Source organism: Mercurialis annua, linkage group LG6 (genome assembly GCF_937616625.2).
Source record: "Mercurialis annua linkage group LG6, ddMerAnnu1.2, whole genome shotgun sequence".
Classification (NCBI taxonomy): Eukaryota; Viridiplantae; Streptophyta; class Magnoliopsida; order Malpighiales; family Euphorbiaceae; genus Mercurialis; species Mercurialis annua.
The window spans coordinates 36,073,178-36,089,956 of record NC_065575.1 but is presented as its reverse complement, the minus strand read 5'-3'; the positions used below and the strand labels follow the sequence as shown (position 1 = coordinate 36,089,956).

Here is a 16,779-nt window from a genome sequence, read left to right as displayed (position 1 = left end):
TAAAGTACATATCTGTTGTTAATTTGTATTATTATTTTTATTTTAATCAAAATTTTCAACTTGATTCTGAGAATTCTTTATAAATTCAAGTAAAAAATGATTTTTTTTCATTTATGTATCTTGAAGGGTTATTGTTACTATATGTTTTTATTTTTATGTATTTTTCAATTTAAATATAATCTAAAAATTTCATTATATATCTCAATCTTTTAGTTTATAACATATATAGTCTAATTGCTCCATAGACATTGTTTTTATCATTCACACGGGAAAATACGATATTATTTAACGGAAATAAGACATAAAATATCAATCGAGTTATAAAGTAAAAAATTTAATTATGTTATAATGCAAGATGAGATGGCGTTTAAATGAAAAAAAATGTTATAGGTGGATATATAAAAAATAATAAGCCTATTTTTAAATTTATTGGCATTTAAATTGTGTATCTTTATTTGGAAACTTAGAAATTTATAATTAAATGTTGAGTAAACAAATTAAAAGGCCCAGATCATGCCACCTCGAACATAAGTTTTACTTCTTCAGATGATTTGAATAATCGCCAATTTCGAACCTTCGGACTTGGTTTGTGATGTGAACTCTCGTCAGCTGAGATTCTGTCAAATGCTGCTCAGGACCGCCTCCCATACTTTATTCATCTATCATCTACCGTACACCTCACCATCCAGATAAAGCCACGTGTCATCTCCGATATTTTAATAAATCAAACGACCCATCTCAACTGCCGTTTCATCCGCCTAACACATGGGTCATTCAAGATTACACATTAAACTGTAGTCCCTACAACAGGGAATCAGAATTTAACCTTTTTCCAAAAATAAAAAACCCTTTTAATATTAATTAAAAAAATTAACAAAATAACGGCAAAGAAAAGTAGGAAAAGACAAAAGAACAAAGGGTCAACGCACCCCCTGAACTTGTGACACGGGGTCATCTAGCCCAATTTATACTTTTTTGAGCAACTAACCCCAAAACTCTTCATTTTTGGGTCAAATAACCCAATAATTTATATTTTTATTTTAAAAAACAGATTTAGGATAATTATATCGCAACAATTAGGGAAGTATTTAATTATTTTTTTGCATCTCTCACCTCCGATTTGTATTTTACGCGTTTTAAAAATATAATTATGGGTTACTTGACCCGAAAATGAAGAGTTTTGGGGTTAGTTGCTCAAAAAACTATAAATTGGGTTAGATGACTCCGTGACACAAGTTTAGGGGGTGCGTTGACCCTTTGTTCAAAGACAAAACCAAAAAGAACTTGTCTACAGTTTAGGAAAATAAACAAAAATAAATGGAAATAGACAGAGAGTTAAGACTTGTCTACTATACGACACACAGATTAAACCCAAACCTTCCGATTCAGCAAATCCAACGGTGGAGAATAACCGGGTTTTTTTTTACCCGTTTATCTGCAAATTTAACTCCATAAAATTTGTCAAGTTATTTGGGGTTTTTGTCTCTGTCTCTGACTCAGTACCTTCTTTTAATTCCCTTAGTTTAACGTTTTCTTCACTTAGATCTCTTCTTGTCTCCGTTTCCTCATTTTTTTGGTTTTTTTTTATTCCGATGATTATCAGATCTTTTCCGTTAAACACCAGCTTAACGGTGTTAAGATTTTTTAAGCTTTGACTGACGTTGGAGGAGGAGTTAGGCGGAGGAGGAGAGTTGATCGGAGACGGCGGAGGATCAGTGTTAAAAAGATGGGGCAGTGTTATGGTAAGACTAGTCCAACTAACGATAATGACGGTACACCGACCACTACTATAGTTACTACAGCAGCCGATCGCAACCAGACTCCGTTACGTCCGTTTACTCCACGTAACGGAGTTAAGAATACGCCTGCTAGGTCCTCTAATCCTAGCCCCTGGCCGAGCCCCTATCCTCACGGTGTTTCTGCTAGTCCGTTACCTGGAGGAGTGTCGCCGTCTCCGGCGAGAGGTTCTACTCCTAGGAGATTCTTTCGGCGGCCTTTTCCTCCGCCGTCGCCTGCTAAGCATATTGCTGCTTCTTTGGCGAAGCGGCTTGGCGGCGGCGGAAAACCGAAGGAGGGGCCGATTCCTGAGCATGGCGGCGCGGAGGCGGAGCAGGTTCAGCAGCAGTCGTTGGATAAGAGCTTTGGTTATGGCAAGAATTTTGGAGCTAAGTATGAGCTGGGGAAGGAGGTTGGGAGAGGGCATTTTGGTCATACTTGCTCTGCTAGGGTTAAGAAAGGAGAGCTGAGAGATCAATCTGTTGCTGTTAAGATTATATCCAAAGCCAAGGTATACAGTGCTGCAATTATATAACATTTCATTTAATTCTTTTGATCTGTGAGGATTTTAAAACTTCATTTGATAGTGTTGACTGATGATAGAGGTCAAGTATATGATTTTTGGTTGATTAATTTGTTTGTTATCTGTTTGTGAATTGATTGTTGATTGAAATCGGACTGACACGTGCCTCTGGAAATTACTCGAATATAATGTGTTAAATCAAAATAACAGAACGACTACAGACAGATTAATGATCGAAATTACTACATTAGGTATCTTGGAGTTATTTCTTTTTAATTTAGTGATTTATGTGCAAGTTAATTCTCCCTAGATAGTGGCATTGTTGCAAAGGTATTGGTTGAATTGTTGCTTGCAAATTTATGTCGTGTAGCGCTGGTGGCTTGATTACCATTGTTTGGTTGATATGGAAAAACATTGATGATAATGATTGTGAAGGTATGGTTTCTACAAATGGCATGCTACTCAGTATGAAAAACGGCTGCCTGCCATGTGTTGCAAGAGGTATATTATAGCTGCCATTTTGTGTGAGTCAAGTTTAACTTGTATCAGTTTAGAAGAAAACATGTTGATGAGAATATTACTAGAAGATCAGAAAGAATATTAGACGCGGTTGTCTTATTTGGAAATGGTAAACGTCTTATTTGGAAATGTTATCAATTCATTGGTTATTGATTCATGCAATAATGAAAATACTAATTACACGACAGTTTTGTAGAATCAAATTATTAGGGGTAGTTAACAAGGTACATGTGCTGGTATTGTGGCGATGTATGATTTGTAGCTACTTTGTTATGTCAGATACATATACGTGACTTTAGCAACGTGTATTCTCTTGCTTTTTTAGTCTTGACTCGATTCTGTTTCTGCGGTAATTGATACTCTAAGCCTCTAACCAATGAGAATAGCTGCTGCTATGTTTTAAAATTTTAATTGGGATGACTGTCCATACGTTTTTTTTCCTAAATATTGTATTACTCCCGTCCTACTACCAGCTGTCTTCGCCACTGCCAGCGTAAAGATAACCCGTTCAATGTGGATTATTAGGAAAAGAAAAAGATTTGGTATAGAATAGTAGCATTTGCATTGCTATGTTTCCTAAGTGTATGTATAGTTCAGAGTATCACTGAATAATCAGGTACCAATTTTTTTAGTAATAGTTCTAAAGCACCATCAGATTCAGGAGGAAGTTGTTCCTGATACAAGTTCTGTATTGTTGGGATTAAGAATAATGAATGCCCAAAACTAATGAGAAAAATTAAACTTTGTAAAAGTCTGTCAAATGCTGTTTTCTGTTTTCGTACCAGTTTCACTGATTGAGGGGATATCCATTTATTTGTTGCATGACGGATTAAAGGTGTAAATTCTGTTAGATTTTGTAGTTATAAATTTATAATACAGGCAAATAAGGTAGTAGTTTAGTTACCGATATGCAATATTTCAAATGCATCCCCCGGGCAGTTTCATCTTATCCTACAGTTTGCAAGAAAACTAGGTGCTGCTGTCTGCTTTATGTGTTGAAAAGGGCCATCACTGATTTTTCTTTATCAAAATAATTAATAATTTATCCATCAATTGTCTGTGCCCTCTGCTGATGCAGTTATAATTTTTTTTCATGCACTGCTCAAATTAATGACCAGCCATTTCTTATGATCAGTTTGCTCTGTTTATTGTGTAAATTTTTCATAGTGATGAGTTCTATGTGGCAGATGACAACAGCAATTTCAATCGAAGATGTCCGTAGGGAGGTAAAAATTTTGAAAGCACTCTCAGGACATAAGCATCTTGTCAAATATATTGATGCATGCGAGGATGCCAATAACATTTACATTGTCATGGAGTATGTCTTCTTTTTTATTTTCCCTTTCTTTTCCAAGTTCACTGCGAATAAAAGTTCAGCATTGTTATTCTGCAATTTGCAATAATTTTCCTCTTCTCAATCCGGCAATGTATTTAGATAGTAATTTTAAGAAGTTTTAACTTTTTATTCTATTTCTATACTATTGCATGAACCTTTAATGAACTTTGACCTTTTTATGATTCAAAATTTTGTTTGCTTAACAGATTGTGCGAGGGTGGCGAGCTTTTAGATAGAATTTTGGCAAGGTAATAATTTACTTCTTGACTTTCCTCATTCCCATCTTTTTATTTCTGATGGACATCATCCATTATCTTTTCCATTTGGCTTATGAAAAACCGATCCATTCTATGGATTATGAAAGATTATACTGATGCACAATATTTTCTCTTGCTGCAGAGGAGGAAGGTACACAGAGGAAGATGCAAAAGCTATAGTTGTTCAAATCCTATCTGTGGTGTCATTTTGTCATCTTCAAGGCGTTGTACACCGTGATTTAAAGCCAGAGGTTTCTTCTTGAACTTGATGCATTTTTTTTCTTTCTAATGGTGGGCCTGTGGGTCTTGGTCATGAGTGCTTTTACATTCTAATACTGTTCATGATTGGTACTCTTGTATTTTTTGTATTACAGAATTTCCTTTTCTCCTCTGCGGGTGACGATGCTGATATGAAGCTTATTGACTTTGGACTTTCAGATTTTATCCGCCCAGGTAATTTTGATGAGTTTTTCATAAAATGTGGTTGGTTTATGACTGAATATTACCCTTGCCTTAGTACTGGCTGCATTGATTTATCTTTTGCATAAATGCTGCAAATAATATCTTGTCCATCACATTGTTCCATACCTTTCAGTTATATTTTGAACATTCTGTAAAGCATGGATTATGGGAGCATCTCCACATTGTTCTTTTAAATTAGTATAAATAGGGACAAAAAAATGACGCTTTCAGTCAGAAGTGGCCATCTAAATTAATGAGTTCCAGTTGATGTAAATCACTGTACAGATAAATTGAAAGCATGAATAAAACCAAAGTTCAGATGCATTGATATACTGAGTTTTCAATTTTTATGTTAGTTGTTACATGAAATCTTTTTGTTTTTCTGTGTGATGTTTGCAGATGAAAGACTTAATGATATAGTTGGAAGTGCATACTATGTTGCACCTGAAGTCCTACATAGATCTTACAGTCTGGAAGCAGATATATGGAGCATTGGAGTAATTTCCTATATTTTATTGTGTGGAAGCCGGCCTTTCTGGGCACGGACAGAATCAGGAATTTTTCGCGCAGTGCTGAGATCTGACCCCAACTTTGAAGATTTACCATGGCCTGTTGTTACTCCAGAGGCCAAGGATTTTGTGAAGAGACTCCTGAACAAGGATTATAGGAAAAGAATGACTGCTGTCCAAGCCTTATGTAAGTTGGTAATCCTTACTTTTGTAATGAGAAAACAGTAACAATGTCGATGATCTATAGCTAATTCAAATCTCCTATAACTTCAAGCCATTTATACCATATTTTTCATTCTTTGATTCCTTTCGTTAATGCATCTTCATGACTGCAGCTCACCCGTGGTTACGAGATGATAGTCGCCCTATACCTTTAGATATTCTGATCTTTAAGCTAGTGAAAGCATACCTGCATGCCACACCTTTCAAACGTGCAGCATTGAAGGTATTCTTATTTCGTATCAGCTATTTTTGAATTGGGAACTTCTAATATTTTGTTTAATATCTTCCATATAGTAAATAACTTTTTCTAATTACTGGCGATACCCAAATTGTTGCATAACTAGAGTTTCTCTTACTATTAATTAACTATGTAGCTGTTAATAAAAGTTTTGATTAGTGTTGTAGTTCAAATGTAGTCACTTCTCAGCTCGTGATTCTTTTTACGTGCTTATGATTGCAGCCTCTCGCAAAGGCATTGACTGAAGATGAGCTTGTATACCTTAGAGCTCAATTCAGGATGTTGGAGCCAAATAATGATGGGAGTGTCTCTCTTGATAATTTCAAAATGGTTATTTCGCTGCTTATTTACACTGGTTTACTATTATCTCACAGCAGAGATTATGACTTAAATTAAACAAGATATACAATCCTTTTCAGGCTCTTGTACGTCATGCAACTGATGCCATGAAGGAGTCAAGGGTTCCTGAAATTCTTAATGCGGTATGTTTGTTATATCCTCTCTTGTAGAATCATGTATTGTTTGGATGTTTGATTTTGCATACCGATTTGCTACAGCTTTGTTGCTTTAATACCGAATGCTTTTAGCCTTTGCAACTTAAAAAATTCTTAAACTTAGAAATCTCTTGCTTTTACGAGATTATTAGCTCTTATGCTTGTAATTTTTTAGAAATACATGTTACCATTCTATACGTTTATACTATTTTCACCAACTGCTATGAAAGCACTAAATTTTTTCTCATTTTGTTTTACTACTTAATGTTATGTTTTTCGGACAGATGGAGGCCCTAGCTTATAGGAAGATGTACTTCGATGAATTCTGTGCAGCTGCAATCAGTACATACCAATTAGAGGCACTTGAAGGGTGGGAACAAATTGCAGCCACCGCGTTTGAGCATTTTGAAAGAGAGGGTAACAGAGCCATCTCAGTTGAAGAATTGGCTAGAGTATGTAATATGTTGCTGAATTATGTTAAGAGTTGCTTATCGTGTGAATTTTATTTTAACTCTACAATTACCGCAGGAATTGAATATTGGCCCTTCCGGATACTCAGTCATCAAAGATTGGATCAGAAACTCAGATGGAAAGCTTAGTTTACTTGGATATACAAAATTTTTACATGGCGTGACTGTTCGTAGCTCAAATACCAGACATCATTAGGTTTCTTAGCTTTTGACACAGTTTTTTCTCTTATGATTTTTTTTAATATTTTTTTCCAAAGTCATGGCATTTCGGGGGAAGGGGTTGTTTTTTCGTTTTTATTTTATTTTTATTTCATGGGTTGGGATACAAAAAGATATGTGCATAAGTGAATATGTTAGTTAAGTCAGGTATGAGATTCTTCAGGCGAAACGGGCCTATTCCCGACTGTTTCAAAGTTTTGATTCCGAGGTTGCTTCATTTTATCTGGCAAGGGAATGATTTATCTACGAAGGGTAATTGTGAAGTTACAATTAGTTAAAATTTGGGTGGTTGCGATTATTTTCGAATTGCAGTTCAACTTTTAGTGACTTGGCTGATTGAGCTTCAAGTATTTGGTGATATCTGTTGCTGGAATAGTTCGAGATAATGCGTCGAGTTGCTGATTTAGGAATTAGGATAATGCATTATGATCTCTGGATTTCAACAAGTTACTGAGATACTGTCCAAATTAGTGACAAGGCTCCCATCGATCATCTATAAGCCTGGTCGACTTCTCTTTCATTTTGATTAAACGTTTTTAATGGAGTTGAGTCTTCCAGGTTGAATGTGTGATTCCACCTAAAACTTGTATTGGCTCGTCTTGCAATATGAAAAATTTCTATTGCAATTTGCATGTTTGTGGCTTCAATTCGACTCGTAGATCTAAGTGCTTACAGGCTACATATTTTATCAAATACAGATGATACAACCGGCGGCCTTCACGTTTATATAGAGCTGCCTAACAGGAAAATGAAGGATTAATTCACCTCCTGAACTTGACATAGAATAGAAGTCATTTTAGTAAAAAACGGACAAAAAAATTCACACCTTTATCATTTTAGGTCAATTTGCCCCGCGTTTCATTTTTAGTCGAGCGTGTTTCTACATTCTTAAGTAAATACTAAATTGTTAACAAAATCTGATTGGTATGTTATCAATTTCCATGGCATTAGTGCATTACAAAAACTTTATAATGGGGGTGGAAACTTCGATTTAGGTAATATTTTGTATTTCTTCTTTGTTTTTACTTTCATGGGTTGATTTTCAAGACATTCAAAGTATAACCCCAAAGATTTGGAGGTTTCGAAACATTATGGCGATTAATGTTAAAAAAACGAGAGTTACTAGTCATCAACAATATATTTACTTCTACTTCGATAAAATGGTAAAGTACAGCAGTTTCTCTCCAAAATATATAATTTATCTTCGAAGGAACCATGGAATCGCTTGACAGCCGGTTTCTTTAACCTCAAGAAATTTTAATTGCCGCTCCTTTGTTCGATGACATATCAAATGTTGGTCCTTATAGCCTGAATCGTACAAATCTAAACCTCTTACAAACAAATGGTTATTTATTTGCTAATTTTCTTATGGATTTGTTGATCCTAAGGAGGATGAATCAAGGGATCAGATGGTGGAAATCGCAAAACTTACAGCGTCTGTATTACATGTAAATTTAAATGAGCCAAATGCCAAATTGAGGGTTTTATTTGTCAAAATTTGAGGGGCAAACTGATCCTTTATACAAGCTTTTTATTTTGCTTTGGTACCCTATCGCAGTGATGTGAAATTGAATCTTGATGATTGTATTTAACAAAAATATGGTGTACAATTTTTGTCTTAGAAGTAAAGAAAAGGAAGATTTAGGATATGTATGCGTGGAGTAAATAGCACGTCACCTATTTTTTGTTTAGTCAAAAGAATTATTGGAGTTGACGACCATTTTTCTAAGGCTTAATTACTCAAAAACCCCCCACCTTTCACTTTGTTTTCGTTTATACCCTGACCTAGGAAAAATGTCATAAATACTACTGACCTTGTCATTGTGTTTCGCCCGTACCCCAAATTTCAAAAAAAAGATGATTTCTTAAAAACAACTAAATTTAAGGGTTATTTTATACCTTTTTCTATTAAAAAATGTACAAACTAATACTTCATCTTTAAAAACGTTCAAATAAGTCCTAAAATTAATTAATTTTTTAATTTAAATAAAATAAATAAATAAAATAACATAGTTTTATTAAGTCCTATTTATTACCGTACTCCTATTTTAAAAAACCGCTAATATTATTTTTTTCATTTTTTTTTTATTTTTACGAAAATAAGCTCCTTCCTCCATGGAGGAAGGAGCTGCTCCTTCCTCCATGTGAGGAAGGAGCTCGCACTGCTCCTTCCTCACATGGAGGAAGGAGCAGATCTGCTTCTTCCTCCATGTGAGGAAGGAGCAGATCTGCTCCTTCCTCACATGGAGGAAGGAGCAGCGTGCTCCTTCCTCATGGAGGAAGGAGCTGCGAGCTCCTTCCTCCATGAGGAAGGAGCTGCGAGCTCCTTCCTCCATGAGGAAGGAGCAGCGTCCTCCTTCCTCATGGAGGAAGGAGCTGCGAGCTCCTTCCTCCATGGAAGGAAGGAGAAGCTCCTCCTCCCATGGAGGAGGAGCTATTTTTTTTAATTTTTTTTTTAAAAAAAATTAAAAATAGATTTTAAAATTAAAGTACGGTATTATGTTGAAATTAATTAGTCTGATGTAAAAAAATTTACGGTTTTTTATTTTTAACAAATTATTGATAATTAATATGAATTAAATTATTATTATTAGTTGAATTTTTTAAAGAAGAAGGTGTTTTTGTATAATTAATAACATTGACGTGTAATTAGAATATATGCTAAAAATGAAGGATTATTTTAAACTCTTTTTCAAATGAAAAGAGATCAATTTAATACCTCGAGGGTACGGGCGAAACATAATGACAAGGTCAGTAGTATTTATGACATTTTTCCTAGGTCAGGGTATAAACGAAAACAAAGTGAAAGGTGGGGGGTTTTTGAGTAATTAGGCCTTTTTCTAAATATGTGGTCGAACCAACTCTCCAACTATAATACTCATAATTTCGAGTTTCTAATAAGTGGATGGACGGTTTCAAGGCTTATTCCTTTTCTTTTGGCTTATTCTCAAAGTCAAACAAATGATCACACTTTTTTGGAATATTTCCAATTCTATAATTGGTTTTCTCTAATTCTATTTTATATAGTTTTCATAATTTAAATTACTTTAAAATAATATATAATTGTTGACTTGATGGTCATGATTGATATATAAATTGTATATAACGATAATTTATTTTATTGAATAATAATGATTGATATATAAATTGTATATAGTGATTAAGTTAGGTACTATACACATATTAATTAAATCAATTTAAACTAGCATAATACATGTACAATGAGATATTGAGAGTTAAAAGATGTTTTTGTCAAAATTTTATTAAATGAACTATGAAAAATACAAAGATGAATGATTTCTCAAATATTACAATAACTTAAATTTATGCAAATTTTGATAATAATTTGTTAATTTATTGGTTATTTGAGAAACTAATATGATGTTTGATGGATGTCTCGTGACCGATTGACTTCTAAACTTCTAATTTGATCGCATTGATCGATGTTGTGCCCCCATAGCTTAATGGGGTGTACGATATTGGAGATGAGGTCGTCGATTGTCAACTAGCTTCTAAGTTCTTCTTTGATGGCTTGTGAGAGTATTGATGTGTTCCCAGTGAAACCATGCTGATCTTGACTACAAATGGTACCTTTTCGGTTGTTTCTGACATAGTGGCCAAACTACGAGTTGCATCCCTTCGGTCGATTTTGTTATACCGACTGAAACGACTGATTTTGAGATTTTACGAGATGATGACCTTCTAGAGAGAAAGTTGCTTAAATATCCACTAGCTTGTCTAACTATCTATGTTGTATACACTGGATCATATGGGACTTAATAGGACCGTTTGCTAATCCATCTGGCCATTTGTATTATTTCGTTTGGTCCGCTGAGATCCTTTTATTTTCCATTCTAATAGTGCGAATTCAACAATTATATAGTGTGACTGGAAAGTGCATAAAAACATTTTTGAATTGCATAATTTATTGATAAATTTTTTCGTCCCATTCTCTCATGGATTATATTTTGAAGATTTATTGTCCTTTGTATCAAATATTAATTTTTTAATTCTACTCACTAGTGCTCCCCCTCCCCAATTATCAAAAAAACAGTTATAATTTATAAAATGTCATGCAAAAATAATTCACTATAATAAATCTGTGGTTAACTCTCTAATTTTAATACCAACAACTTATAGCTAACATGATATAACTGCCGGACAATATTAAGGTCGTGTGCTCCGTTACCATCCCACCACAAAAAAAAGAATATAAAAGAACTATTAATTTTCTTTTTTTAATAATTATATCAACTTATTAACTGGACATTATCTTTCCAAAGGTTAAATTGAAGATTTAAATAGTTGTTTGGGATCATAAAAGAACGTTTATATTTTTATGAGCATATTAATCATGTCAATGTTTGTTTGTTTGTTTGTTTTTTTGTCAAATAGAAAAGATATATATATATTTTTCTGAAAAATTCAATGCCACGCAATAGTAATATATACTAATTTATTGCAGCGTCATCCTTGTGTTGTGATGTTCCTGTCCAATCCCCATCATCAAATGACTCTAAATTACTTAATTGTTTTTATATCAAGTACTAATATATGGCACGGGCAGGCTCTTAAAAATAAATATATATCAACAACCCAGTAACGATATTAATTTAGTATCGAAATAATGCACGTGTACTGCCCTCTTCATTATTCTTCCAATTTCACTCTTTTTTTGGGTTATCGAATATTGTGTGTTATTGAAAAAATTAAAAAAATTAAATCTATAGATAGACAAAGTTGAAATTTATGATATACATATGGTTAAGATTTTAGAAAATTCGATTGTTATCATAGAGTAATTTTTTAATTTTTTTTTATCTTATATATATTTGATGGCTTTTTATGGTTATTTCGTTGTAGTCTATTTTATCTATTGTATTATTCATCCAATAATTTTAAATGGATAAAATATAGAATTTATAAAACGAAGTTACCATAGACTTAACTTGATGGCAGAATTATTTTATTTATCTTGGAAAAATTTGGCTTTTTCAACTATGGCGAAGGCACCGAAAATTAAGGCGTAAATAATAAATATTCATATATAATTTCATTTCATTTGTAAAAGAAAATCACTAATTTAATGCAAGTGCAAATTTCTTTTTGGATGAGATAAAATTTTATTTTAACATAATTTTTGGGTTTATAAATTTTAATTTTATTTTATACACTAGTGTATTTGGGTGGCCCATCTGGTGGCTAAAAAGCCCTATTAGATGACTGCTTGACAGTATCATCATTACTCTTTGAACGGTTGACTCATTGTAATAAGAAATCGTCCATATATATATAGTTACTGACTTACACTTCAGCTAGTGATGTTTGCCTATGAAAAAAAAAATTCATAAATTTTTAAAAGGCCAAAGACGTGTCTTTCTTGTCAAAAAAATGAAATTTCAGTCCCTCCAGATTATATTAATTAATTATTTTACAGATTTGATTGCAGTAATAATATATACACACGAAATGTCCACGTCAAAATCTGAATGAACATTAAAGTTGCCTCATGCGTCTATCAAATTCTTTTGTTCCTTTTTTTTCTTTCTTTTTATATTAAAAATGGAAAATTTAACCTCAATAAATCATTTTTAATCGATAATGAAATTTAAATAATTAAGAAATTAGACATTTATAAAACGTACACGTGAAGAAAATTAAAATCTTTTAAATGGTTAATGGTATAAATATAGGAGCCGAGTGGGTTCATATAAGTAATTACAAAAGATTTACATCATAATGTCAAATATATATAATTACTAATACAGGTTGGAATGACATGATAAACAACTTAATTTAGCCTTTTGTGTAATCTTTGCATGGAAAATCCCCTAAATATTCTCAGCTATTTTCCCATGTTATATATCCTTTTTTTAGTTTCAAAAATAGTATTTAAATTAACGTTCAGGTTGTGTATAATTAACATATAGTCTTTGATCATTAATTTTGATTTAGTTTTGAGTTAGGAGAGAGGTGAAAAGAATGGCCATGAATTCATTTCTAGGGTTTTCTTTCATGTTCATTCTTTTCACTTCTGTCCACGGGTTCTCAAGAAATTACCCGTTCTCAAATTTTAATCAATCTTTCGTTCCGATATTTGGAGACGATCATATTAGTTCTATAGATGATCAAGGCAAATCTGTTCAACTTTCGCTCGATCAAACTACGGGTTGTGGTTTTACGTCTCGTAATTCTTATTATCATGCATATTATAGTGCCTCTATTAAGCTACCATCAAATTATAGTGCTGGAGTTGTGGTAACATTTTACACATCAAATAGTAAATACTATGTGAATAACCATGACGAGTTAGATTTTGAATTCTTGGGGAATATTCGAAGCCAAGATTGGGTTATTCAAACCAATGTTTATGGCAATGGAAGCATGAATAGGGGACGCGAAGAACGATTTAGTCTCGGGTTTGATCCAACTCAAGATTTTCATACTTATAGTATACTTTGGGTAAGCAATTCGATTATTTTTTATATCGATGATATTCCTATTAGAGAAACTCGAAGAGTTGATGCAATGGGCGGGGATTTTCCTTCTAAACCTATGTCTTTGTATGCTACAATTTGGGATGGTTCAGCTTGGGCCACAGGTGGTGGCAAGTACAAGATTGATTACAAATATGCCCCTTACATCGCCAAGTATAAGGATTTCGTTTTACACGGATGCTCCGCCAACCCGACCCAACTACCGCCAAAATGTGACGATAGTAGCTCGGATATGAATGCAACATTTGATGGTTTAACAAATAGAGAGAGGTTGGTAATGAAGAGTTTTAGGTTGAAACATTTAACCTATTCTTATTGCCGGGATCCCGCTAGATACCCGACTCCGTTGCCCGAGTGTGTATTTGATCGGCAGGTAGCAAGAAAAAGAAATTAATTATCTAGCTAATTCATGAATAATTAAACATGGATCCAATCCAGGCAATTTTCCTTAATTAATGATAATTACGCAGACCAATTTTTATCTATTCAAAATTCACAACAATGTAGTTGATTTTGTTGATTTATTCTATGAATTTGTCTTTGTTATTTTTTGTTATAAATAATAGTATATGCTTTTATATTTTAAAGTGCTTCGTTGAAAGCATGGTTGCTATTCTTGCTACATTTGTTGGGTATTAGTTATTTCTGAAAGTCATTCATAATATTTCATTTCAGCCATCATATACTATACACTAAACTGAAACAAATCAAAAGTATAATTGGACGTTAATTTTCTTGCAACGGTAAGCTTTCATCTGATTTATGCTTGGACGTTCAGTGTGATTGTCGAGTGTTTATCTCGTACATTGGTTGTGTTATGTGATATTTACAAAAAAATAATAAATTCGTGATAAGAATTTTTAATTATTATTTACTTTTTAATTATCAAAATTTTACACGACTAACGCACAATTAGTTTATTATACGAATGACATGGCGCAACGGTTATATTATATAATTTTCGGTGATTGTCATGTATGCAACGTAGATAATAATTGACCTGAAATCAAATAATTTTTTTATTGTATGAAACTTAAGGGTTAATCAATGAATTAAAACAAATCAAATAATATAACTAAAAATGAAATATTTTAGAACTTCAGCGACTCTCAAAATTACTTACCCATATTGGTTTAGTTTTGTTAATTGGATTTATTCTGAAGCTGAGTGGGATAAATGAGCTTCACAACTGCAAACTCTTAGTCAAATCAACTTTTTTTTCCCATTTTTTTGAGGGTTTTCATTCGCATTTAGTAAACTAATACCTATTTATTTGCAAGTTATGTTCAACCAATATTTAGGTAAATCAATCCTAATTTCATTTGTTATTGATTGGGATGGAAAATACTTATTACCTAACTCAATACATCAAATGGTTAAACGATTGATTTTTTTGAAGGTAAAAATATAATATATCATATCACTCATTTATAAGTGTTACTCGTTTAGTTTGTCAATACGCTACGAATTTCCTCTCATGTGTAATTTATTGTCGACATTTGCTCACAATCTCTTTTATTATACTCATAAGATCTAATGAATATAAAGTTGGGAAGTTTAGGAGAATACCAAAAAAACTAAAATATTTGTAAATTTACCTTAAAAACTGAAAGTTTATAAGCGTACCTAAAAAAAAAATTTATTTTTTTACTCCGCAATTTATTTTTTTACTCTGCAGTTTCAAACGGTTTCAAATAGAGTTTCAAACGGTTTATAACGGTTTCATAAAAATACAGTTTCAAACGGTTTCAAATACATTTTAAAAAAAACACAATTTGAAACTGTTTTATAAAAACGTTTCAAATAGAGTTTCTAATAGAGTTTCAAACGGTTTCAAATAGAGTTTCTAATAGAGTTTCAAACGGTTTATAACGGTTTCATAAAAATAGAGTTTCAAACGGTTTCAAATACAATTTCTAATAGAGTTTCAAATGGTTTATAACAGAGTATTTTTAAAAAAACTTTGACATCTTTGAAACCGTTTATAATACAGTTTCAAACAGTTTAAAAAAAACGGAGTATTTTTATAAATATTTTGAAAAACGGAGTATTTTCTACAAATTTCTCTATAAAGTTTTAATCACGAATATTTTTCAATAGATCTTACCAAAAACTTTTGTTTCAATAATTTTATTCTAATTTTAAAAATTGACATTAATAAAATCCTTTTTAATAGCGAATTCAAATTTGTTGTTTTTATAAAAGTTGCAAGTCTTTAAGTTATCCTTTTAGAGCCGTTACAATCATTTAAATCTCATGTCAGAAAAAAAAACGTTATGCTATAAATAGTTAAACTGGGTGTCGAGTAGATATTAGCACATATAGCTAGTAGATAATATTATGCTTCTACATAAGAAGAAACTTCTAGGGCGATTTTGTCCCTTTTTAATGACAAATTCAAAATTGTCGTCTTCATAAAAAATTGTAGGTCTTTGAGTTAGCTATCCAATCACTTAAATTTTTTTTATTTTGGTAAATGATATATATTAGCAATGCCACAAGGAGTGATAGGCAAAAACAAGAGCTACAAGAAAACCCGCTGAATCAAGACTAGAAAAAAAAATTAAACTCCTAAAGACATCATTACCACTATACAAAAAAGAAGGGTTGTGGTATTTATAATGAACTATACCCTTAGAAATACAAATGAAAACTAGATCTTGTAATCTGAATTTGTATTCTTGAAGACTTTATTGTTTCTGACTTTTCAAAATTCTCATATACTAAAAAACCAAATAATACCCACAACTTCCTGTATTTAACTTTATCAAGTAAAATCCATTCAAAAAAGAAAAGTTTCAATGTCCGAAGGATCCCACAACCCGAAGACGACAAAGAAAGTAACACCAAAAGACCCAAGCATCCATACAATGTAAAACAATATGGCAATACCTGTTTCTATCTCGCTGCACATAACACAATATTGCTGATGAAGAGAAAGCAAACCTCGCTGAAAAAAAAAACAAGTTCAAAGTAATACGCTCCTTGTGAAAAAGCTAAAAGAAAAATGTCACGACCCAAAATAATGAGCCGCAACCGGCGCTAGAGAACGGAAGTGGTAGCTCCGTAACCCGTAGCAAGCCTCAAACCACTATTAATTTTTCGCAAATAATAAACAAATAACAATAAATAACGGAAGCAAACATACATAACATATAATTACATATTTACACTAACTATTAAAACCTCGCGGGCTCTAGTTACCGTACCCTGTATGAACTGGCCTCGCGGTATTGTATACAAAATTTAGTGTAATA

General features: G+C 32.6%; 2 protein-coding genes across 2 annotated transcripts; both read left to right on the top strand.

Annotated features, from left to right (window-relative positions):
• Positions 1-1,367: 1,367 nt before the first annotated feature.
• On the top strand, positions 1,368-7,672 carry LOC126687024 (CDPK-related kinase 3). Its single transcript, XM_050381369.2, has 11 exons — positions 1,368-2,287; positions 4,006-4,136; positions 4,361-4,402; positions 4,554-4,662; positions 4,786-4,864; positions 5,273-5,569; positions 5,718-5,827; positions 6,065-6,172; positions 6,262-6,324; positions 6,621-6,788; positions 6,865-7,672. The coding sequence occupies exons 1-11, from the start codon at positions 1,727-1,729 to the stop codon at positions 7,000-7,002; spliced, it is 1,806 nt and encodes a 601-aa protein (XP_050237326.1). The 5' UTR covers positions 1,368-1,726; the 3' UTR covers positions 7,003-7,672.
• Positions 7,673-12,937: 5,265 nt separating this feature from the next.
• Positions 12,938-14,109, top strand: LOC126687025 (probable xyloglucan endotransglucosylase/hydrolase protein 27). Its single transcript, XM_050381370.2, has one exon. It carries the CDS (start codon positions 13,008-13,010, stop codon positions 13,914-13,916), a length of 909 nt encoding a protein of 302 aa, XP_050237327.1. The 5' UTR covers positions 12,938-13,007; the 3' UTR covers positions 13,917-14,109.
• Positions 14,110-16,779: the final 2,670 nt, after the last annotated feature.

Coding starts and splice junctions, on each gene's coding strand:
- LOC126687024 (XM_050381369.2), top strand. CDS start 1,727: ATGGGGCAGTGTTATGGTAAGACTAGTCCAACTAACGATAATGACGGT. Junction 4,137..4,360: donor AACATTTACATTGTCATGGA/GTATGTCTTCTT, acceptor TTTGCTTAACAG/ATTGTGCGAGGGTGGCGAGC. Junction 6,325..6,620: donor TTCCTGAAATTCTTAATGCG/GTATGTTTGTTA, acceptor TTTTTCGGACAG/ATGGAGGCCCTAGCTTATAG.
- LOC126687025 (XM_050381370.2), top strand. CDS start 13,008: ATGGCCATGAATTCATTTCTAGGGTTTTCTTTCATGTTCATTCTTTTC.